This window comes from Muscardinus avellanarius (genome assembly GCF_963383645.1).
Source record: "Muscardinus avellanarius genome assembly, chromosome: 19".
Classification (NCBI taxonomy): domain Eukaryota; kingdom Metazoa; phylum Chordata; class Mammalia; order Rodentia; family Gliridae; genus Muscardinus; species Muscardinus avellanarius.
In genome coordinates, this window is record NC_137805.1 from 18009520 (window position 1) to 18035051 (window position 25532).

At 47.1% G+C, this 25532-nt stretch overlaps 1 protein-coding gene across 1 annotated transcript in view; it reads right to left on the minus strand.

Annotated features, from left to right (window-relative positions):
- The window catches only part of RALGAPA2 (Ral GTPase activating protein catalytic subunit alpha 2), a gene marked incomplete at both ends in the record, with an annotated part of 243084 nt that overhangs the window by 97680 nt on the left and 119872 nt on the right, over positions 1–25532 (minus strand). Inside the window, 2 exons of the mRNA XM_080716443.1 lie at positions 100–228; positions 2822–2950. Coding sequence (XP_080572569.1) covers positions 100–228; positions 2822–2950 — 258 coding nt within the window. The remainder of the gene's footprint in view (positions 1–99; positions 229–2821; positions 2951–25532) is intronic.

Genomic DNA, 25532 nt, shown 5'->3' on the forward strand with positions numbered 1-25532 from the left:
CGGGGATAACGAGATCAGTGTCGTACTCACTGAAGCGGTAATCGTAGAACTAGAACTACAAAACGCTGAACCGGGGACTCGGCAAAATGCATCGCGTACCTTGACGTCTTCAGTCCCCGTCACGACCTCCTGCGCTTCCGGCAGCGACCGCAGTAGAGGGATCTCCTGGTAGGTGTTGGGAAAGCAGACGAGGGAACCGAGGATAGAGAGAGCTTCTGAGCGGGGTGCCTGTGGACAAGGAGGGAGGCGTGCACGGCGCTTCACGTAAGCAAGAAATCTCAGGGAGGCAACCGCACAGTTAAGACACATACACAGTGCTTTCCATGAGCGAGAATCTCAGAGAGCGACCACGCCTTTAGCTTCTTCAGGGTTTACAGAGGGGAAATCTTGATTTTTGTTGTTGCTGTTCTGAAAATTGAAACCAGGAGCATTCTACCTCTGCGATGCCTCCCTATCTCCCTAGACCTAGCCCTTTTTAGCTGTGGTTTTTTGTTTGTTTGTTTTTACATTGAAACAGAGTCTCACTCAGTTTCTGAGAGCTTCACTAAAGTGCTAACACTGGCCTCTAACCTGGGACCCTCCTGTCTCAGTCTCCCGAGTACTAGGATCATAGGTGCGTGCCACCATGCCTGGCTAGAGAGAAAATCTTGATCTTTATAACCAGTTTCTCCTGATCAAAAATATTATGCTATGCCTGTTTCTTTTTCTGGTGAATATTTTAACTAAGTGAAAAAGCAAATTCGCAAAGAACGAAAAATATTACTAGGAATGACAAGATTTTTGTCTTCTTAAGCCTAAGTAATATTCCATTGCTAAATGACATACATTTATGCTGTTTCCTTAATAATGCTGCAAGGAACACAAGAACGCAGCTACCATCTCAAGACACCAGCTCCAAGCCAAGTGCAGGGCACGTCACACGCCTGTACTCTCGGTACTTGGGAGGCCGAGGCAGAAGGATCACATGTTCGAGGCCAGCGTCAGCAACTTAGTGAGAAACTCAGGAACTCAGCGAGACTCTGTTTCAAGATTAAGAAAATATTGGGCTGGAGTGTAGTTTGGAGGTAGAACACCCCTGAGTTCCATCCCTAGTACCCTACACACACACACACACACACACACACACACACACACACACAGCACTATTTCATGTCTTTTGTGTGTCGCATCTTCAGAATTCCCAGATCATGTGACAGTGGAATTCTCAATCGTATAAGAGTTCTCATCCTGCCTCTGGAGGAAGCTCAGTATTCTTTCCCTCAATGGCTGCAAGAGCTCACACTCCCAGGCACCCACTGTGCACTAGGCTCCCTCCCTGCGCGGCCCAACCACGCCCGTGTGCCTGGGGTTCGACAGCCTTTCTAAGGTTGTGGAATGACAGCCTTGTGGGGTTTGAGTTGACTTCCCTGGTGCCGAGAGACGCTGAGCACTTCTCATATACCCTCTAGCTAACTGTCTTGAGGGTTCCTTCAAGTAGCTCATCTAGCTAAAAATCACATTTTTGCATAGAAAGAGCATGAACTACATGTATTATGATCTTTAGGACGAGCTCCAGCATTGCAAGATTTTTAGGAGAAAACTCTCCTCGTCAAGAATAAAAATGTCAATGATCTTCCTGCTTGTAGCCCATCATTATTATTATTATTATTATTTAATTTTTTATTTATTTTGGTAGTACTGGGGTTCCTGGGATCCCTTCTACCTCCGGGCTACATTCCCAGGCCTATTTTTTTATATATTTTATTCGGAAACAGGGTCTCCTCAGCCAGCGCGGCTGGCTTCGAACCTGCGCGATCTTCCTGTGTCCGCCTCCCAAGTGCGAGGATTACAAGCGGGCGCCACCACGCCCGGCCCATTATTTTTTATATTGCTTTGAGTCATTAAAAATAAAGTAGGCCAGGCGTCGGTGGTGCACACCTGTAATCCGTACTTGGGATAAGAGGTGTGAGGAGAGCCCAGCAGGTAGTGAGTCTCTCATTAACCTAGTGAAACCCTGTATCAAAATAAAAACAAAACAGCTCAGAAGGAGAATGCCCCTTGGCTTAACTCAATGCCACAATAAGTAAATAAACTAAAAGGTCCAGCTGGGCCTGGTGGTGCACGTGGGTACTTGGGAGGCTGAGACAGGAAGATAGAAAAGGGGGCATTAAGACATCGCCTAAACAGTGGAGATGAAATATATATCTTTGGGTTGCCCTTAATGTTCATCGAACCTACTTGATTCCAATTTTTCAGGACCAGAATTCTGCCAGAACTCCTCTGGCACATTCATAAAAAAATGCATACTCATTTCCGGTAAAAATGCTAATGACGTAATATTTGAAGAGCCATTTTTCAGGGCTGCAGGTGTAGCTCAGTGGCTGAGTGCCACTGTGGCACGTGTGAGGTCCTAGGTTTGATCCCCAGCACCACAGAATGGTTTTTTTTCCCTATGAGAATTAGAAAAACAAAGAGTTACTTTAAAACAATAACGCCCATCACTGCTAATGTACTCTGAATATCCTGTGCTTCAGACATCTGTCCCATCATTCACCGGGAAACGCTAATAAGAGTCGAAGAGACAACTTCTGACTGTAAATGTGCTGGAATATTAGCGAGGAGATGATTCCTCACACCTTGGCCTCTTGATGAAACGCCTCTCCAGTGCCGGTGTGCCATCTTAGCCTACAATTTCACACATCAGCTGCCAGGGTATCTACCCCGAGAGCCCAGTTTCACATCGCACTAATGAGCCAACACCTGTTACGAGTGGCGAAATCTGAGCCTTGTTAGCGCCTGTGAAGCTCCTGGGAGCCTGGATGCAGGCCGCGAGCATACCCACCGCCAGCATGTCCGTGCTGAGGACCCTGGCCGCGGCCGAGATGAAGTCTCCCAGCAGCATGGAGAAGCCAGGCAAACCCAGGGAGAAGAAGCGGGGTGGGCAGTGCCTGATGATGGTGTTTAAGATATCCTAAAAGGGAAGAGAAGAGAACACAGCTGTTAGTTGGAAGCACAGAATGCCAAAGGACTTTGTAGGTCAGTATGACCACTGTAGAAAAATCTAAGAGAATTTGAGTGGCAAACACTTTTCAGAGATGTGGTACTAGGGTAAATGGGCTATCTGCACCCATTTTACAGGCAAGAGAATGGGGACACCACACTGAGATGAAATCCAAAATCCACCCGGGGCCGGAGACAAGACAGAGGTGAATTCCTCCCAGAGGTGAGCTCCTTGGACAAGCGTGCAGAGCTGCACATGTAAACAAAACACTCAAACACCTGTCACTGCAGCAGAGACACTATTCTATCAGCAGCTTTCAATTTTAGAGTTACTTTTTAAACGTTTTTAAAAAAATGTGAATACTGCCGGGCGTGGTGGGCACGCTTGTAATCCCCGCGCTTGGGGGGTGGAGACAGGAGGATCGCGCAGGTTCGAAGCCAGCCGCGCTGGCTTAAGAGACCCTGTTTCCAAATAAAAATATAAGAAATAGGTCTGGGAGTGTAGCCCAGAGATAGAAGGGCTTGCAGGAACCCCCGTACCACCAAAAAAAAAAAAAGTGAATACTTTTTATTGGTGCATTATAATTATCCATGATAGCGATACCGACATACATGCACACGGCTCTGATGTACCACCCCCGTCTCCCTCCCAGGCACGCCAGGGACACTGGCAGAGCTCTGTCCGTGCGCGGACACAGCATTTCTCGAGCTGTTTCCTCCCGTATCCCCCCTTTGCCCTTTCTCCCGTGCCAACCCCTCCACTATTCCGTCAGTCTCTCTCTTCATTTATCTGAAATTCCTTCTATTTTCAATCTTTCAGCTTCCGCGTAAGAGAGACAACATTCAATGCTTGACGTTCTGGGGCTGGCTGGCCGCACCCAGCACGACATCCTCTCGTCCCGTCCATGTTCCTGCCAATGATATGCTCGCGCTCTTCCTCAGGGCCGGGCGGACTCCCGCCGGGGGTACAGACCAGTTTCTTTACTCAGTCAATGGTTGATGGACACTGTTGGTCCTATAATTTGGCTACTGTGAATTGTGTCAAAAGTTAAGGCATGCTACTACATTAAAAACAACCTTAATTAGGGAAAGAGATGGGAATTTTCACATTTCAGATAATGTTGGGCACTAAGAAATGTGGGAGTATGGAGTGCTGAGGTGACAGGTAACAGTGCTGTGCCAAGGTCTGGAGCTGGTGTGGATTGAGTTCTAGTATCATGTGCAGTGCCCGCCTTGGGTGCGCCAGCCCCGGGTACCACGCTCAGCGGCCGCCCTGGGTATGCCAGGACATTCAGCCCCCTCGCATCCCAAGTCTGAAGTGGCTCCCCGGTGGCCGGCTAGACCCTGGCCCAGGCTCCATTCTGAGGCAGCCATTTCATCCTGCCTGCGGCAGGTCAGGGACCCACCCTGGACAGCACTCGGGCCATGATGGCTGGGCCACAGCTCTGAAGCTGAGTGCGTGCGTGCGAGCGTGCATGTGCGTGCATGACTGGTAAGAGAACCACAGACTTCATTTAGGTGGCGTTTGGCCAGGCACGCTAATCAAACACATGTAAGTACTACAGTTTGGTGACTTGCAGTTATAGGACCTATAGTTAGTATAAAAAAAAAATCTGGCTTCTTAGTGTTCAATATGGCTACTCGAAAAATCCTTAAAACAGTTATGCTTTAATTGTATTAAATTAGAGCAAAGCAGTAGCAACATGCCAAATTCCAATACTGGATAACTGAAATCCTTTATAACACAACCAACCTCATCTTAAGGGCCTGTCTTCTTAAAACAAAGCTTGTATATGTTCAAAAACACTTTTTCTAGCCAGATATGGTAAAGCAGGCCTATAACCCTAGAAGTTGGGAGGCAGAGACAGGAGGATCACAGGTTTAAAGCCAGCCTCAGCAATTTAGCGAGACCCTCAACAACTTAGCAAGACCCTTATCAAAAAATAAAAATAAGATAGGGCTAGAGGTCTAGATCAGAGGTAGAATGCCTCTGAGTTCAATACCCGGTACAAAAATAATTTCCTAAGATTTAAGTTTCTCATTTAATTCCTATGAACCACATCATTTGTATCATTAAAATGACTGCAAGCTGGGCACAGTGGTAATCCCAGTACTTGGGAGGCAGAGACAGGAGGACCACAGGATGGAGGCCAGCCTCAGAAACTTAGTGAGGCCTCCAGCAACTTAGTGAGATCCTGTTTCCAAAACAAAAACAAAAACAAAAACGGGGGTGGGGGGGTCTAGTGATATAGATCAAAGGTAGAGTGTCCCAGTTCAAATCCCAGTGCCAGAGTGAAATAAAATACTGCAGGACAGTGTTCAATCTATTAGAACTCACATGCAGTCAACAGTTTAGCAACTACTAATTTAAAGCTCTGGCATTTCAGCAGACTTTGCTATATTAAACATAAACGAATTGGGAAAAAAAAAAAAGACAAAAGGAAGGAAGACAGCAAGGGAAGAAAAAAAGAAAACCCTGAAGCGCCATCTTCCCAGTTAATGTTCAACGTGTGCAATCAGCCCTATGACTCACCTCAGGGCCCCTATCGGCCAAGGCAAACACTGGAAGAGCCGAGCAGATGGACGCTGCCGTTTAGAGAGAGTGTGGTAAACTCGCGCTGCAGGGCCGGGACAAAAGATCCACCTTTTCCATAGCTAAGCCTCTGATTAATGCCCTGGGCTCCTCACCACACACCTGTGATTACTCACAGAGGTACGCATTGTGCGCGCCCTGCCTCGGAATACCAGGCATCAGGCTCCCGGCAGATGGACGCGAGTTTCTGTTGACATATGCCGCAGCGAAAGGCTACAGCGGACCTGGCTCGCAGGTAGCAGAATGCCTCGCATCTGAAGATTAACAGCGCAAACAGCCGTGATGTTAACTTTGTTATGTTTGCGTTAATTCCATCTGTTGAGAGGAGGAGGAACGAAAACCCTGGAGCCTGGGGGTCTGAAAAACCTTCAGCACATACTTAGATTAAATGAGCCATCTTCACTACTGGAATCTAGAGTTTTAATTTTAAAAAAAGCTTTCCTGGGATAGGGTTATGGGAACAAACCAAATCCCTTAAGAAACTAAAGTCAGTATCTGTATGTGGAATCCATCTTGCTTCTACGAGATTCATACATGTGGAAGTAATGGTCTGTAAAATGGGGCATTCAGGAAAGAACGAATAAATTGCCACGAAGCTAAAACCAGCAGATCCGCCGGCAGCTGAAGGAAAGTCCTATGGCCTCTGGGCCCTGGACTCCGGCTAGAAAGCGGGGTCACAGTAACAGATAACCACCCGCTGTACCCCGCTGCCCGGGTGAGACGATGCCCAGAGAAGCAGAACTGGTGCGGCGGTGGCCAAAAAGCACCAGGTCTGGTCAAAGTGGGGGCTGAAGAGGAAACCAGACAACCGCCCGGCTGAACTACAGACGCCGATCTGCTTCCGTTTGCCTGTCCCTGCTGAACGGGAACAGCCCAAAGACTCGACCGTGCCAGATGCAGTGGACAAGCCTGGATCCCAGCACTTGAGAGGCTGAGGCAGGAGGATCAAGGTTTAGCTTCAGCAGCCCAGCAAAGCCTTGCTTCAAAATAAAAAGCATGAAGGGCTGGGGATGGAGCTCATTGGAGGAATACGTCTGGGTTCAATCCCCAGCGCGCGCCTCTCCCTCCCTCCCTCCCTCCCTCTCTCTCTCGCTCACAAGAGTCTACCTTTGTGCCAATGTTTTACAATTCAGAACAACCACATGGCACCAGACAAGAGAGGAGCTGGATGCTCCTGACTGGGGGGGGGGGGCACCACAAAGCTCTCCATGCATCTCTGGCTCCCGGTGGTCTCCCCGCCCCTCACCTCTGCCCCATACCTCAAGGGCACAGTAGTGACTGAATCTTGGACATAGAAAATAAGACTCTGAAACTCCCTTCCCGGCCTCCATCCTTCAGGTGTCTCCCAAGTGAACACGATTCGCCTAGAAGCCTTTTCTCAAAGTGACTCTCTTGTTTTTTTTTTTTTTTTTTTGAACTTACATAAGATGAAAACCCTTAAATCACTATGATCACAGCAAATCCATGGTACTGAGTTTTTGCTAAGATTTATCACCATTTTGGACGGAAGTTGGAGATGCCCAGAAGTGTGTCCTGTCGAGATGGTGTGCGAGGCTCTTCTTCCGACTCCAGCTGGCGCAGGGGCAGGGGCCATGTATGGAACATGCCTCGCTGGGAAGTAGAAACGCGTGAAGCACTCTGCGTGCCTGGGAGCACGCAGCCGCCCTCTTTGGAGCACCACACGGTCATTCCCACTTTGAAAATGTTATCACCAGCCGGGCGTGGTGGCGCACGCTTGTGATCCCCGCGCTTGGGAGGCTGAGACGGGAGGATCGCACAGGTTCAGAGCCAGCCTCAGCAACTTAGTGAGACCCTGTTTCCAAATAAAATATAAAATAGGTCTGGGGGTATAGCCCGGAGGTAGAAAGCCTCTGGGTTCCACCCCTAGTACCACACAATCAACCAATCAATCAATCAATCAATAAATAAAATGTTATCACCGAGAGACTCTGTGAATTATTCTATCTCAGTGTGGATAAGTAAAAGAAGCAGACGTGTAGATTTTACTTCTAAAAATTCACTCTGCCCTGGCCAAAAAAACCCTCTAGAACTGGGGCCACAAGACTTGGGTTCAAAACACTGGCGTGCCAGGCTGCGGGCAAATCATGTCAGGTCTGGAGCTTCAAGTCTCTCCTACGTAAAAGAGGATGACCCCCACCCACCCTGCTCCAGACCAGTGGCCAGCGCTTTTGTAAACTAAAAAGGGCCATACACAAGAAAATTGAGCTGAGAGAAAGGCGAAATGTTTTTCACAAAGGAAGGACTGAAGAATCGGACTGCAGAATCTATTTTAAAAATATGTAATTCAGCCGGGCGTGGTGGCGCACGCTTGTAATCCCCGCGCTTGGGAGGCAGAGACAGGAGGATCGCGCTGGCTTAGGAGACCCTGTTTCCAAATAAAAATGCAAAAATAGGTCTGGGAGTGTAGCCCGGAGGTAGAAGGGCTTCCAGGAACCCCAGTACCACCAAAAAAAAAAAAAAAAAAAATATATATATATATATATATATGTAATTCAGTACAATGCTGCCTTTCTGATCTACTTAGCGTATTTAAAAACATTTTGAAGGCGGCACACACAAAATTCTCGGATTGTGTGTTATCCCAGAAATAAAAACAACTCTACAGATTAGTGACCATAAACAACACTCTTAATAAAGTGTTGTAGCAACTAGGCACCGTGTATAGAACTTGCCAGGAGTGAGAAGGGAAGAAAATCAGGAAGATGGTCAGCCTGTATTTTCTAATCCTCATTCTTGAGGAATTCTGGGACTATCCCGAAACGCGTGAGTCTGGGAGCAAGAACTGGCTTCTTTTTTCCACATTCTGAGCAGATAAATAATAGGCTAAATAACAGGTGCAATGTAAAGGGAGTCTAAAATGGGAACTAAGGTTCTTTAAAGTTGACATGGACGCAGCACAGACAAAACTCAAGTGTTTTTTTGTTCAAAGGAAATGCCACCGCAAAACGTTGTGCGTGGCGAATGGCCGCCACGCCGGTTCTCTTCTCTCGTCTTGGTGAAGAGTCCGTGCGCGCGCTCCATAGCGAGTGGGAAAGGCTTAGATGGTAGGATGGTAATTGTGAATTTGCAGCTTATCAAAAGATTCGGGGGTAAGAGAAAGTGACTGGTGAGAACATCTGTCCCTTATCACTGATCTTGCAAAAATCAGGTCATTCAAATAGAGGCGCACGGTTTCCTCTCTCCAAAGCACAGTTCTAGAAACACAAACCGCATTCAGCCCGGCAAATGAATCGCTTTAATTGAACGCTGTGTACACAGTCACTGGAAAAACCATCAGCGATAAGAAAGCATATGGTGGTGCGACAGAAATTGGTTTATTCATTTTGCATGGTGTTGTTTCTTTAGTTGTCGTATAATTGACCTTTAGAACGATAAATGTGTAAAATAATTTTGTTTATTGTGGCTCCAAACCTTCCCAACAATTACACAAAATGAAACTTTAAAAGGAAGGATCATTCTGAAAGCATTTCCATTGTTTACACAATCGCACGGCTATAATTTAGCGTCCGTGTTGTTATGGAAAATAAAAAAGGGCCATTATGGGCCATTTCAATTCAAAATATTGCACAGTAGTGTCAAAAAGGGGGGGGGAATGTTCACTTTCGAGCAGTTTAGAATGGATTCACTGTATAAATAAAAACATTTCAATATCACGTTCTGTGAAATACAAATGCTCCTGAAGTTACCATCCTTCAAACCACATCAGAAATGTTGCAACTGTACGTTCACACCAATTACATATATATTATTCACTTAATATTTGCTCGGGCCCAGCAGATGATGGCTGTAACACAATAGCCGGCCATCTGTCTCCCTGCCCTGCCTCGCACACTCCTGTGAGAGCACAGAGCCGGCTATTCCACCTCAAGTCACACCATCCCTCCACCAGGCCAAACAGCACCATCAAGAAATAAAATCTGCGTAGGCAAAATTCATTCGGCTCCTCGCTCAGTTTTTTTACTTTAAGAAAACTATGACGATACACAGTTTCGATGACTTCATTGCTGTTTCTCAGGGAATTTGCCTGTCTTTTAGCTAGAAAATTACTTAGGAGGCTCTTGTATTTGGTAAAGTGTGTGTGAAGGGGGATGTTGGGATCAGCTCATCTAAGTAGTCTGATTAATAAGGTTATGACACGTTTCACACAAGCATAATTAACTGCAAAAATATTTGAATACGAATGAATACTTTTCCCACTAAACCTAGACATAATTTAAATTTTTTTTTTTTTTTGGCACTAGTGATTGAACCCAGGAAAATTCTACCTCTGAGCTACACCCCCGGCCTGTTTTGATTGTTTATTTTGAAATAGGGCCTTGCTAAGTTGCTGGGAGTCTCATTAAACTGCTGAGACTGGCCTCAAATCTGCCATACTCCTCTCAGCCTACCAAGCACTGGGATTATAGGTGTGCACCGCTACACCTGACTTGAAAGGTTTTTTTTTTTTTTTAATGATTAAAGGCAGCTATTTGTAACTATCAGTTATTGCCTGATGGGCAGTGCTCAGAAATGCTGAGTAAAGAGGGAGTGTTCTTTACCAGAAGGACAGAGCTAAAGAGGCCCCCAGCCCCAAGGCTGGCCCCTTCTGCTACATGGGTTTTGCAGAAACAGCCTTTGTAGGCTACAAGCTGTAACCCGGCCTCTGGTGACCAAAAAGAAAGCCCTTGTCAAAAAAGCACAGGAGAGAACACGTATAGCACCAGTATTAATTACGCTCCTGCAAAAGTGGCTGGAAATAAAAAGACAGCAGGGCAAAGCTGCAGATTACATTTGAGATCTCTGCCAAATACTATGTGCTATGTGCTACATACATTATTCACTAAATGGCCAGGCATAGGACAATCTGTTTAGGGGGGAAAATATGGAGATTTTTTATCTTTTATAAGTGCCGGACAAAATGTAACTCTTTGGGTATAGCTATGTTACCAAGGCCCGAGAAATAGTACACATATAATCACAAGGCAGAGTGATTGGGTTGTGCAGCTGAGACTCCAAGTCACCTCCAGCTCCTGACCAGGAGAACTGCACAGAGAAGACCCCAGGCTTGCGGGGCCATGTGCAAAGGAGACGAAGGCGGGGGGGGGGGGGGGCAGGCTTCTGCTGTCCACGGGAGTGGCTCCAGGGCTCTACAGTACCAGTACCAGGGCCCCGGGGAAGACAGCACACACAGGCAACAGCCCAGAGCCCCAAAGAAAAGCTCTCAACATTTTGAGGACTGCTTTACAACGAATCCCTCATCCTCAAAGAAAAACTCTGCCGGCTCTTAAACGAGGAAGACCGTCTGGCCAGCTGGGCATGGTGCTACCTGCTGTGATCCCAGGCCTTGGGAGGTTGAGACAGGAAGGTCACAGGTTCCAGGCTGGCTTCAGTATTTAATGAGACCCTTGGCAACTTAGAGAGACCTTACTTAACACCTAAATTATAATATTTTATATTTTGTTATGGAAAATAAGGATATATAGTAATAATATCTTAAAATATAAAATATTACATAAAAGAGTTTATATTGTGTGGCTCGGATGTAGAATGCCCCTGGGTTCAATCCCTAGTACCTGCTCACCCCAAAAGACTGACTATCCTGCTTCATGAAAAGGACGTGCTAGAGAGACAGGTGAGTGTGAACACTGACTGTCACACCGGGTTGATGAGTTACTAAGCTCTCTTAACTGCTGCTTCTTTTTGTGACGTGTAACAGCTTCACTGAGATATAATGCACACATAATAAAATCTACCCTTTATAATAAAATGTGCAAAATAGCTTTTAGTATAGTCACAGAATTGTGTAGCTATCACCACTATCTCATCTGAGCACGTTTTCACTGGCCCGAAAGGAACCCTGCATCCATTAGCAGCCCCGCCCCTCCGCCCAGTACCTGGCAACCGCTCACCTGTCATCTTATCTCTAGACATTTGCCTTCCCCCGCACACTTCAGAATATGGCGTCCTATGTGGGGTCTTATACCTGCTTCAGTCACTGTGCAATGTTTCCCAGGCTCGCCCACACTGCTGCATGCGGTGATACCTAATTCCTTTCTTATAACTGGATAGATGCCACTGGATTGATAGTCCAGATTTTATCTTTTCATCGGTTGGACTTTTGAATTGTTTCCAACTCGGTGATTGTGAATCATACTGCTGAAGAGTTTTGTGTACGAGTTTTCTTTTGAATATCTGTTATCACTACTTCGGGGTATATATCAAGTAGTGGAATTGCTGACTCTACAAAGTAAACATTTAAATTTTGAGGAACTGTCAAGTTTCTCCACGGCAACTCTATTTTATACTATTAATTACCAGGAGAGTAAAAGTATTCCAATTTTCCCAATTCCTCCTCCACATGTATTATTTTCACTTTAAAAATTATGACGGTCATCCTTATGAGTGTGCAGCAGTATCTTGTGGCTATGGTTTACATTTCCCTGGCTCCAAAGATGTTGAGCACCTTTTTCATATGCTTGTTAATAATTGTTATATTTTCTTTGGAGAGATTTGTCTATTTGAATGCTTCATTTTATATCTGAACTGTTCATCTTTTTGTTGTTGAGATTTATTTATATATTCTGGGCACTAGATATTTATTAGATATATCATTTTAAAATATATTTCTACTATTTTATGGACCATTTTTTCACTTGCTTTATGGTGTGATGCAAAAAATATTAAATTTAATTTTAATTTTCTCTTCCTGCTTGTGTTTTTAGTGCCATACCTAAGACTCTACTGACAAATCTAAGATTGTAAAGATTTTCTCCTTTCTTTTCTCGGAGTGTTATTTTAGCTCTTACATTCAAATCTGCAAGTCATCTTGAGTTAAATTTTGTGTATGGTGTGAGGAAGGGGTCTATTTTCATCCCCTTGCGTGTAGAGATCCAGTTCTTCTAGTGGCATTTGAAGAGACTATTCTTTTCCCCTTGAATTAAGCTGTGCACCTTCATCAATGACCAGCGGATGAGTTTATTCCTAGACTATCAATACTTATTGATCTATGAGTCAAACTTTTTGCTAATACTCTGTTTTGAGTAGCATAGCTTTGCAGTAAGTTTTCAAACAGGAAACTATCGTCTCTATTTGTTCTTTTTCAATATTATTCGAGTTATTCAGGATTTACTGAAATCCCATTTAACTTTTAGGATCAGCTTCTCTATTTCTGCAAAAAGGCTACTGGAATTTGTCATAGGGATGGTACTGGATCCATAGATCAGCTTTGGGAGTTCTATCAATCTTAAGTCTTCTAAACTAGGAATACTTTTCCATTTGTTTAGACAGTTTTAAATTCATAAAACAACATTAATGTTTATAGTGTACACATTTTGCATCTACTTGGATGCATTTATTCCTAAGTACTTTATTCTTTTTTGTTTTTATAAATTAGAATTTATTTCATTTTCAAAGTGCCTATTGCGGGTGCTCAGAAGAACAGCTAATTGTTGTATAATAAACTTTACAGAACTAATTTATTAGTTTAATAATTCACCATGTGTGTAAATGTGTTTAACATCTGTATACTCCTAAGGTCTCCCAAATTCAAGATCAAATCCTCTGTCAATACAAACCTTTCCTTTTCTAGGAAAAGTGCCTCCCTGGCCAGAATCCATCTACGCCACTCTGCAAAAAAGTGATAAGAGCAGACATTCTGTCTTGCTCCTGATCTTAGAGAAACTGTGTCAGCTTCAAGTGGAAATGCCCGGTATTTCTCTGATGGGAAGAAAGGCGGAGACCATGGCACCCGAACCCACGGCCACCTTATTCAGAATAGAACAGTTCTGAGAGTGCGAGTTTGCTCTTTCCACAGCAGTGTTCAGAGTGTCCCGAGGTCGGCGCCTCCACCCCGTGAATCAAGTCATTACCGGAGCCCCAAGTCCTCAGCCGCACGTAAAAACATAACACCCCTTTTCTCTGCCCAACACAATGGCCCGCTTACCCCGTGGGCCACGCAGGGCTTCTGTCCTGCACATACATGTGCTTCCTGTAACGGGCATTTCACAGTCCACTGGGAGGCTAACTAGAAGACAGCAAACCTATTAAGGAAATTCCGGCCCATTTATAATTCCATAAGATGAAGAAAACTGGTGGAGGGCCACGGAAAGGAAAGGTTTACCAGCTACACCAACCGCACCTCGAAGACGCCGTGGTGTGCCTCTGCCCTGCCCGTCTTAGTCGTGACCCTGGTAAGTGTCAAAATCCGCAGCCTGACAGTTTGTGTGGCAGGCTGGCTTAATGAGGCGGGTGCAGACGCTGCGAGGCGTTATTAAGCCCTCGCAAGGAGACTTGGGCAAACGAGGCCTCCACAGGTTGCCGCCGGCAAGTGACGCCAGTCGGGGAGACTTAGCTCCAGCAGACGACAGTCACTGCAGGCTGGCGCGAGGCTGACCCGACGGCCAGAGCCGAGGGGCGAGCCTACCAGAGAGGGATCTCCACACACGGTCAAGTGTCCCTGGCTGGCTCCTGCACCCCTGCCTCACAGCTTTATAACATTCTCTAGCAGACGCAGAGACAAAGGACCACTACCACCACAGAATGGCTAACAAGCCGGGCGTGGGGGCACCGAACTTGGGAACCCGAGACAGGAGGATTGCAAGTTTGAGGCCAGCCTCAGCAACCAAACAAGACCCTCAACAACTTAGCAAGGCCCTGTTTAAAAAAAGTTTTTTTTTTAAGGGCTGGGGTGTAGCTCAGAGGCAGAATGCCCCGAGTTCCATCCTCAGTATGGGGGAGGGAAGGCATCATAGTGCACAATTGTGTAAGTAATATCATTCTGGTAGGAATGGCCCAAATTGCACACACAGTGAACACAAGTACAAACGAGAAAGGCAGCTAGGCTATTCCTAGGTTATTGCCTATCCTGTCTAGGAATGTCTCAGAAACATACCCTTAGAGTATTAAAAGAAACCTTTGAATGCAACCACAGGTGAGCAGAGCCGGCGCTAGGACTCTCTGCAAGGGCACGGTGGCGTTTCCATTAGCACTGGCAACAAGGCCAGCAAAGCATCGCCTCATCGCAAGGCCGGCGTCCGCTGGGCCCGAGCCCGCCTGCTGCCCAGGCCAGAGTGTGGTCTCGTGAGCACATCCCTACGGTGTCAACAGCGAGGTATTTAATTTGCTCCCCTGAAATCACGGAAACTTAAAAGAGCCACAAGACCATCATCCGATCCTTCCGTTTTAGAGGAGGAACTCCACCAGGGCACAAATGGCAGTCGGTAAGGTGTGGACACAAACCCAAGCGTGGGCTCCTCGGTGTTAAGCCAGGGTCCCCGAGGCACCATTTGAGGCTCCCCTTGACGGGGCGTCACACGGAGCACCATGCCACTCACTCTGCGGGCGTTCCCTAGCTCTGAAGTGTCAACCGCTTTCATCTCATCTGCTTTACCGAATAAGCCCGTAAAAATTCAAACAATTTGCAAATCAGGAGGGAAGTTCTGAAGCTTCAATTCTGCCTGCTCTCAATGAGGTATAGTCAAGAGAAAACCCGGCCTCCAACCTTAGGAAATCGCCAGAGAGGAGGGGTGGGGAGGGCGTGAGCCCACACGGCACCCTAAGAGGGAGTTCAAGAGCCTATGTCAGGGAGAAGAAAATAAGAAAATTACCAGAACTGCAGCATATGCCAATGTTCCTATTTTCTCCTCCAAATGACCCCCAGAGACAAAGGCCAGGGCTGGGCACTGCGCTCCGTAACTGTGGACTGAGCTCTGCTCAGACCTGGGGCCTCGGGTGCCATGGAGACCGGTGTTCCCCGCATCTAAGCATGCTCCCTTCTTTACACGTTGGAACCAGAGGACCCAGCCCCCAGGTTTGGCTGGAAGTGGCCTCCCGGTGGCACTGGGTTCTGCCCAAGAGAGCAGCTCAAGAGGAGAAAGGACTCTGCAGGGGCTTTCTCACACCTGCTGGAGTGTCCTCACATTGGAAGAAATAAGCTTTAGAACTACTTAGCTTTTTTTCATTCCAAGATAACACAAAATGCAGGCCCTCTAGTTTGTTTTATTACAAAAGAAATCATTCTCTCTGCATCTAGAAGCCATACTAAGGCTGTCAGCATTTGGGGGTTCTGTAAAAATTCCAATTGAGGGCAGCCCCACAGTCATTGGATTGTGGGAGTCTCCTGAGCGCCCGGCGCAGCTGCGGTCTGGGAGAGCTACGTGGAGCGGGCCGAGCGCTAACACAGTCTCTGTGTGGACAGCAGATCGTCACTACTTATTGATTTAAACATTTATTGTAATTTGCATTTGGACAAAGAGCTCTCAAGAATAAATGGCTGGAAGTTGAGAGAAAGATTTAAAAGAAGCCAGCCATATCCCTCTTCTCCAGAGCACCCTCAGGCTGGACCCACTGCCAGTTCCTGAGAGCCTGCGCCCATCCGAGGAGAAGCCGACTGCACGCGTCCCGCCACGGCAGGGAGGAGTGAGGTGGCCAGCGGGCTCCGGCCGACCATGGCTCATGACTGCAGATCCCAGGAACACCTGCTTTGCCTTCTGATAAGATTCCAGCCAGGCAGTGACTCACCTGTAATCCCAGTACTTGGGAGGCTCAGACAGGAGGACCGCAGGTTCCAGACCAGGCACAGCAACTTAGGGAGGCCCTCAGTAACTTAATGAGACCCTGTTTCAAAATAAAAAATCAAATAGGGCTGGGGTGTGGCTGGGAGGCAGAGCACCTCTGAGTTCCACTTCCAGCGTGCTCTCTCACCCAGGACGTGCACTTCTCCTGAGCTGCAACCCCTGTCTATGGAACGGGTTGGAATGCAGCCCACAGTGCTCCGGCCAAGCAAGGGAGGCCGTGTCTGCGAGCACTCTGGGAATGTCAAAGCCTCATACTTTATTCCTTTTACTAAATTATATACTTATTATCATGCTATTAGAATATTAATTTTCCAAGATCACTTTAAAATTTTCATTTAAAATCCACTCATTAAGCCAGGTGTGGTGGTGTATGCCTGTAATCTCAGTACTTGGGAAGCTGCGGCAGGAGGACCTCAGATTTGAGGCCAGCCTCAGCTCTTTGGCAGGCTCTCTGCAACTTAGTGAGACCTTGTTTCAAAATAAAAAATAAAATAGGGCTGGGGGTTAGGTTAAGAGGTAGAATGCCTCTGGGTTCAATCCCCAGTAAAACACACACACACACACACACACACACACACACACACACTCCACTCATTAAAAAAAAATCTAAGCCGGGCGTGGTGGCACATGCTTGTAATCCCAGCATTCGAGAGGCTGAGACTAGAGGATCGTGGTTCACAGACAGCTTCAGCTACTTAGAGAGGCCCTCTGCAACTTAGTGAGACCCTGTTTCAAAATAAAGAATAAAAACTAGGGCAGGGGGTATAGCTTGGAGGTAGAATGGCCCTGGGTTCCATCCCCAGACCTGCTAAATAAATAAGTAAATAAATAAATAAATAAATATCTAAAGCCGGGCATGATGGCACACGCTTATAGTCCCAACAGTTGGGAGGCTGAGACAGAAGGATCACAGTTCGAAGCCAGCCTCAGCTCCTTAGCATGGTCTTCTTCAAGTTAGTGAGGCCCTGTTTCAAAATAAAAAATAAAATAGGGCTGGGGGTAAAGTTAATAAATAGAACGCCTCTGGGCTCAATTCCCAACATTGCACACACACACACACACACACACAAAACCCACTCATTAAAAAAAAACAAAAATGGAAACCACACGAATAGGCTTTAATGAGCTGAACAAGATCTCAGGTGCTAAGTGAGTTGAAGGCAGCTCTTCAGCCGCTGGCAGGGCCGGAGGCGAGAGGAATCGAGCGCTGGCCTGCCCGCAGCGGCCTCAGACCCGCCGTGCAGGCGGGCACACCAGCGTGCCGCGGGTCAGCGAGGGACACACGGGGAGCGGCACGGCACCACGCCTTACCAACTAGACCTTGCTGCACACAGGGAGCGCAGACGCCGAGATGCTGTACAGAAAAATGGTAGGTATTTCACGGTAACGTCTCTCTCTGGCCCACAAATACCTACCCAAGAATATTTTTCCACAGGAGAACAAAAGGAAAACTGGCATTTATTGTCTCTTTAGAAAACAATGTTCTCTTTAAAATATGTTCCAGTAAGCAGCATTAATAGCTGAACAATCTGCTATTACCCCACTACCACTTATTGTCATGTATTAAAAAGAATCAACAAACAAAAAGAGATTATTCCCCACGAGGAGAGCACTTTCTCACAGAAACAAAACCTGCAATTTAAAATGCTTTTCTTGACGTTATTTGCTTGTATCCAAACCTATCCTTTATGGATTACGAACCACAGTCAAGATTTAAAATCTCTTATGCTCAAAACTCTTCTAATGCGAGTTCAAAGAATCTCCCCCTCACCAACTACAACTTCGGGGCTTGCAACACCTCCAGCAGCCCTCCCCTCTGGCTCTTGGGGCCTCTTTGCCTAGAGAAAACCGGGAATTTTCTTAAAATCTTCATGGGATTATAAGTGGGAAAAGAAGATCTTGCAGGCCAGTATGCTGTATGACAAGCATCAGGGAGAAGCCTGCCAGTGAATGTAGCAGCGTCTCCAGAAAGCTCGCTCTCCTTCCCTTCCCAGGACCCGGAGGGAGCCCCTGGGGACCATTTCTCAGCTCAGGCGGCTCGAGCCAGGAGAGGCTGCATGGGCACCCACTCGAGATGTGGCCCCTTACCTGGGGGCAAAGGCCTGAGGTCTTGCAGGGCTGGGCACCTTCTGGAGACAGTAGTGGGCTGGGCAGTGCAGAGCTGGCGTGTCTTACTACACAGAACCAATCGTCCGCCATATCTGAACTGGAAACTGGGCCAAAAAGTGCCTCCTGATGGTGAGCTGGAACCCACCCACTGGCCTCTTCTCCGCCCGCCACACTCCTTAGGCGGGAGAAGGAAGGCAGCCATCTTCCTCCTCAGGACCTGGGCTTCAGGGGACCGCAGACGCTCGTGGGAGCCAGCTTCCTGACCGAATGCCCTCTGCTGTCTAATTATTCACTTGAGTGCATCACTTTTTTAGGTTGATTTTTGGATATCCATGCAGAATCTCATAAGTTTAGTCATATGAACCGCACCTCTCCTTTTGGAAGAAGATTCAAATAGTGGCAATTTCCACATGATTCAACCTAAAACACGTGCCTCTCTTAATTTCCCTGGGAAAACCCTTGCGTTCTTCAATTTCCTTCGTTAGATTAAGAGAGCTGGCCTTTTACACTTGGGATTCCCAAGCTCTGGCCTCCGACTCACGGGGCCGCAGCTCCTCTCCCGGGCGACTGTCGCAGCCCGGCGCCCTTCCTCTGCGCTGCTGACATTCTGGGTCATAAGGTCTGCGAGGGTTTCCTGCACCACGGTATGTTAAACACCTCTGGCCTCTATGGATCAGATGCCAGTGATCCCCTTTGTGATAGCCAAAAATGTCTGCAGACATTGCCAAATGCCCAGAGGGGGCAAACCCCCTCTACTGGCATCACTGCTCTGGGTAAAGAACACCGTCTGGCTCGCCCAGTAGAAACGCCTGTCTGAACCTGAGAGCTGAGGACAAGCTCCCTGGCTCCGTGGCTCTGCTCAGCCACTCTTCCCACGATGCCACGTGGACTCTGTCTTTTGTTCCCTTCCAATTTTCATCAATCAACACATTTACTGAGCACCCCCTCTATTGAAAGACAAGCCACACTCCAGTGACCTGGGGTGCGGGCAACTAGGGCCTTAGAGGCCACGGCAGGCCTCCTTCTAGAGACACTTCTGACAAAGTGGCCAGCTTGCACCCTGGGCTAAGTCAGCACGGCGTCTTTCTCCGCTTCTCCACACACTGAGGTGCTCATCTGTTGCATGTTGTGCTTGCTGGACACATGAAGTCTGGTGGCTAAACATGTGTAACTCATATCCTTCACTGACAGCATTTACTTCACGGAAGCCTGTATACCTTTAAACCCAACAAGGGAAACCGTAGTCTGTGACCTCTCAGGTAGACCGGTCCTTTCAGATCAGCCGCCTGAGCGATCAGCTTATGTCCTCTAGGGCTGGAAAGCAAGTTCGCTGCACATGTGTGAAGCCGCATCGCCAGGACCTCTGCCATCTGTTACCTTCGACATATTTCTACTTTCCTGGCTGAGGGGTGGGTGGGCTTGGTCCAGAGCTCAATGAAAACAGTGATTGGTTTTACAGCTGGAAAAGAAAAGAAAAAAACCCACCCGCTTTACTGAAAGGGCGCAGTCCTCCATCTGACATCTCCATGACCATCAACAGCCATAGAGTTATGGTAAGACTGTCTTTGACAAAGCTTGCCTAATCCATGGCTCATACGTTCCCACGAAACCTGGCAGGGAACTCAGAAGCATCTAGACGTTATCAGATGGCATTAATAGTTATTGTTGTTGTTGTTGTTGTTGTTGTTGTTGTTATTATTATTATTATTATTATTATTAATTTGTGGTACTAGGGATGGAACGCAGGGGCATTCGGCCTCCGAGCTACACCCCCAGCCCTATATTTTATTCTTTATTTTGAAAAAGGGTCTCACTAAGTTGTGAAGGGCCTCACTAAGTCGCTGAGGATGGCCTCGAACCTGTGATCCTCCTGTCTCAGCCTTTTAAGTAATGGGATTACAAGTGTGCTCTACCACGCCCGGCTGACATCAACAATACTTAAAAGATTGCCTCTATAGTTTGTCACTGCAGAGTTGGTATAATGAGCACATAACAAGAATCATTAATAACACAGCAAGAGAGGCTTGACACATACCACCTCTATCCTTATAAGTATTATTTTTTCCCATCAAATCCAAGATAAACTTTTTCTTTTTATATTTTGGAGTAAATCTTTCTATTCAATAAAATCTCAGTGACTTGCAAAAAGAAAATTTACTTATTTATTTTATTTTGGTACGAGGGATTGAACCCAGGGCTATTCTAATTCCAAGCCACACCACCAGTCCTTTTTTATTTTTTATTCTCAAACAGGGTCTCACTAAGTTGCTAAGGGTCTCGCTAAATTGATAAAGCTGGCCTCTAATCTGTGATCCTCCTGTGTCAACTCTCTCAATACTGGGATTAGAGGGGCATGCCACCATACCCAGCTACGCATAGCCCTTTTTATCATCTGGAAACAGAGTGTCACTAAGTTACTAAGGGCCTGGCTAAGTTGCTGAGGCTGGCTTTGAACCTATGATCCTCCTACCTCTGCCTCACAAGTACTGGGATTACAGGTGTGCACCACCACATCCACCTTAGCAAGTAAATTTAAGTTAATAAAATTCTATTTTTCAAAAAATAAAACCTTGTCTCTAAGTATCAAATTCCTTTAGAAAACGGTACCAGAATGGGCTAATACAAATACCAAACGGCAGAGGCCTTTAGGAGTTCTATTTTAATAACTTTAAATAAATTTACAGGCCGGGCATGGTGGCGCATGCTTGTAATTTTAGCATTCGGGAGGCTGAGACCGGAGGATCGCGGTTCACGACAGCCTCAGCTACTTAGCGAGGCCCTCTGCAACTCAGTGAGACCCTGTTTCAAAATAAATAAAAAATAGGGCAGGGGGTGTAGCTCAGAGGTCGAATGCCTCTGGGTTCCATCCCTAGACCTGTAATAAATAAATAAATGAATAATAAAAATAAAATAAATTTATAGTTTGCACACCAACTGTCTAAATTCCAGAAGGGTTAGAAAATATATTCCCTAAGAAAAGAGAAAAGGTGTCCCTGGGAATCTTTCCTAGACATTTGTAATGCCTAGTAGGAGCACCCCAAGGAGCCTTGCCTGACCCGTGGCGGCCGCCAGGGTGGCATCTCTGCTGTGCCCACCTCCGGGACCCACCTCCGTCTGTTCTCAGCTCCTCTGCCTGCTTATGTGCCCCCACGCTGGCTTGAGAGATGGTGCTGACAGCACCTGGAGGTTCTGCCTTCCCAGGACACTGTCTACTGTGCACCAGATTCCACCTGTGCAAGATATCTTACACACACACACACACACACACGCACACGCACACGCACACACACACACGCACACACACACCACTCCACCATACACAAACTGCCCGAAACATAGGCACATGTCTATAAATATCCACATACATGTCCATATGTACACACATAGAAATACATCGACAAATCCACACAAACCCATCGGTGTCCCGGGCCTTCTTGGCCCTCACTGACCTCATTAACCCGCCCGGCGATCTCCTTCCTGTCCTTGCTGTGATGTTCCCTCACGCCTGGAACCCAGCCCACATCACTGCTATGGCTTCAGCTTCCTAAAATGCTTTCTGGTCGTGTCGAGTTGGGGCTCCGAAGCCTTTAGAAGCCGCCCCTCGTCCACGGGCCAAAGACTCTGAACTGCGGTCTCTGACTGCCGGACTCTGGCGCAGATCACTGCCACGTGCATATCTGGAGCCACATCAAAACAGCTCGGCTCACGCTCCCAGCGTGGTGCCTTTGACGCGTCAGGTGCCAGCCTGCTTCTTGTCCTACCTAAATCCTGTGCTATCGCAGGAGTCCAGCCAAGTCCCGGCTCTCCAGGAGCTGCTCTCCACCCAACGAGGTCAGAAGATGCTGCCACAGCATGCCCGCCACTCGCGCTCCCTTCCACAGCGCGATGGGGAGTGCGGATATTTATGTCTCATGCCCTCAGAACCAGATGTCTTTACCATGGCTGAGAAAAATGTTTAGCATGAAAAGATGACTGAATCCTGTACCATATTTTAGGCATAATAAAATGACTACAAGTAAATCCAAGGATCCAAGAATACTCCAGGGCCTTGGAGGTCCTCTCGGCCTCATTCCTAACCACCTGAGGTCAGGTGGGACCCAAGGTGTGCCATACAAAGTCATATTATATCCTGAAGTCTGAAAAGATATATTATCCTAATCTTTGAAACCTTCAGAACAGGTTCTGAATGAGCTCTTTTTTCTCCTCACTGTACAAGCTTACAGTTTTTAAACATTATTATTATTATTATTATTATTATTATTATTATTATTTGGTACTAGGCATGGAACCCAGGAGCATTCTACCTCCGAACTATACCCCCAGACCTATTTTTTTATTCTTTTTTTTTGTGTGTGGCACTGGGGATGGATCTCAGGGGCATTCTACCTCTGAGCTATACCCCTAGCCCTATTTTTTTATTCTTTATTTTGAAACAGGGTCTTACTGGGTTGCAAAGGGCCTCACTAAGCAGCTGAGGCTGGCCGTGAATCATGATCCTCAGGTCTCAGCCTCCCAAGTGCTGGGATTACAAGCATGCTCCACCATGCCCTGCTCTAAAATTATTTTTAAATGAAGTGTTTACATAGTTAGCATGCTAAAGTTCCTCTGTGATTCACATCAAGACCTATTATTTACCAGCTGGGTGTGGTGGGCCACATCTGTGATCCCAGTACTTAAGAGGCTGAGACAGGAGGATCACAGATTTGAGGACAGCCTCAGCAGCTTAGCGAGGCCTTGTTTCAAAAATAGAAAGTAAACAGGGCTGCGGGTATAGCTCAGAGGTAGTACACTTCTGGGTTCAGTCCCCAGTAACTACATATCCACATGCGCGCATGTGCACACACCTGCAAAAGAGATTGCTATTTACCAAATACCAGTTCAATCTTTAAGTTCATAAATATGTATTTTATCCTGCTAGCACTGAATTAAAATCCAGTACGTTAAAACCTGGGTAAAATCACCTGCTGTAGAGAAATGTACTTTGGAGACCGGCAGTAAAAGATTTCCTTGAGAAGAAATAAACAAGGACTGACATTTGCCACTTTCTTTCCTGGAACATATTACTCATTTCTGTGTAGTCTTAAATAGAGCTAAGACATTGTTATGTATCTACCACAGCGTGTTCTAGCTCTGTGCCTCCAAACTGGGCGGAGAAGGGTTCTTTGTCTGGGCAAAGGTGATGCAATCATTACACACGGCTGCGGCCCAAGCTGTCTGGGTTATTAGAGGAGGCAGGTAGAGCCAATTTGCGAGCTGCACCTTGCTCGCTCCGCTGGGCGAGGCTTACGCTCGCTGAGGGCCCCTGGGGGCTTTTTACAAACGACTGTTTATTATTATATTATTCCATCACGTCCCTCATGAGAGAGGCTGCAACATCCGTTAGGAAACCCTCACGAACCACTGACTTCTGTGAGAATACTGCTCTAGCTATGGCTCCTGCAACCCTGCCTTCTTTAACGCTTGATGTAGCAAGAGGCTCGTTAAAAGGGGAGGGCAAATAAGATACGATGCTCCCAGAAGCAGCTCCATACTGTTGGCTACAAAACAAGTGGCCAAAATTAAGAAAAAAAAAAATAACTTAAATGGATGCTACAGGTGTCCTCGCAGGCGGAGCATCCAGCAGCGCGCACACGTGGCCTGTGCCAGCCCAGCGCCTGGCCGAGCGGGAGCTGGCCACTCCGGGCCCTCGCTTGCAGGCCGCAGGGTCCGGTTTCCCACAGTGTTCGAGGCTCACAGAATGTCCTAGAACTTCCTCCTCGGACAGGAGGGCGCTGCTGTCCCTACTCCCATATCTGCCTGCCTTCCAGGGCGATGTGGGCGCCCCTGCCAGAGGGCGCCAGCTGCGAGGGGCCCGGGTCGCGGGGTCCAGCCTCCCAGCTCCCCTCGCTGGGTGGAGCAAGACGCAGGTGAAGCTTGAGCCAGTGACACTCCTGGATCACAGAATGGGAAGGCAGAGCAGACACTGCTTCTGTCTGACCCACTGCACGAGGGAGCGTGGTATTCCTCCAAATGTCCTACAAGTCCACAGTGCCTGCTTAGTGCTTACTCAAATCATTATGTTCAAAAGTAAGACCACAGGTGGGTAAGGAGAAAATAAACAGATACTTTTAGACGTCAGAAAAACGAAGCACATGTGGTTACGGGAGCTGGTCCTCAGCGTTTGTGAGAGGCCTCAGGCCCGCGGAGGGTGTCAGGTCCGCATCGCAGAGGGAGCGCGCTCAGGTGTGACCGCCAAGTCTTCAAGGGCCTCGGAGGGCAGCCCAGCTGCTGTGCTCATTTTATAGTAGAGAATGGAGGCACGGCAGAGGAAAAGGCTGGGGTGAAGAGGGGTACAGCCGAGCCCGGCGCGGGCCGACCGAGGCCCACGCCTCAAGGTAACCGGATCGCACTGTCTTACACAGTATCAGAGCGCGGTGCCGTAAGAGTTCACATCTGTAACTGGACGGTCCCCTCAGGGAAGAACATGGCTTCTCCACCTGAGAGAGGCCTCGGGCTTTTCTGATGCCTTACCAAATACAGCAATACAACATCACAGACGAAAATGACAGTGATCCACATTTCCCGAAATGTCTATATGCAAATTTGTGAGAATAATTTTGTATTAATGTAAGCTTTGCATTTAAAAGAAAACGTAACTTTGATGTATAACAGACAAATTACATTAAGACATTAAATCTGTAAGTCATTGTTAAAAAATAGTTTACTTATTTTAAGCAAACTTTCCGGTCTTTGATATATGTTCTTACAAACATGAGAATAAAATTCCTTTCCTCAACTGTCCTTTTCCATTTCACACATACTGATCTCTCCATATGTTTTAAATAATCACAAAATTAATAGGAACTGTTTTCAATAAATCCAAATCAGGGCTCTTTTCATGTCTAAATACTTTGAGGAAGACTAAGGTGGAAAAGCTGCTTAAACATTCGGAAAAGCTAAGAGCAGCCCAGAGCAGCTTTAGAAGGGAAACCGAAAGTGGGCGGAGCTGCGGAGGAGAGGGAGGACGCGCTTGCAGTGGGCGCTTGGGATCAGCGGGGCTTCCGTGGCGGGCAGAAGCCAGCAGAGCCCAGGGGAGAGGAAGAGAAGCAACCTGTGAGCCGGGAATGGACGCCAAGCTGCCCAGGGCAGAGGCTGCCTGCACGAGCCTCCAACAGCCTCCTGGTGCCACAGGACCCATGGGTGCTCTGTAGTCTTCCTTATTCATACAGAGCTCACAATACGTATCTAACTGGACTGCAGAGATGGCTCTGGGGACAGTGGCTGGCAGTCCCCGGCAC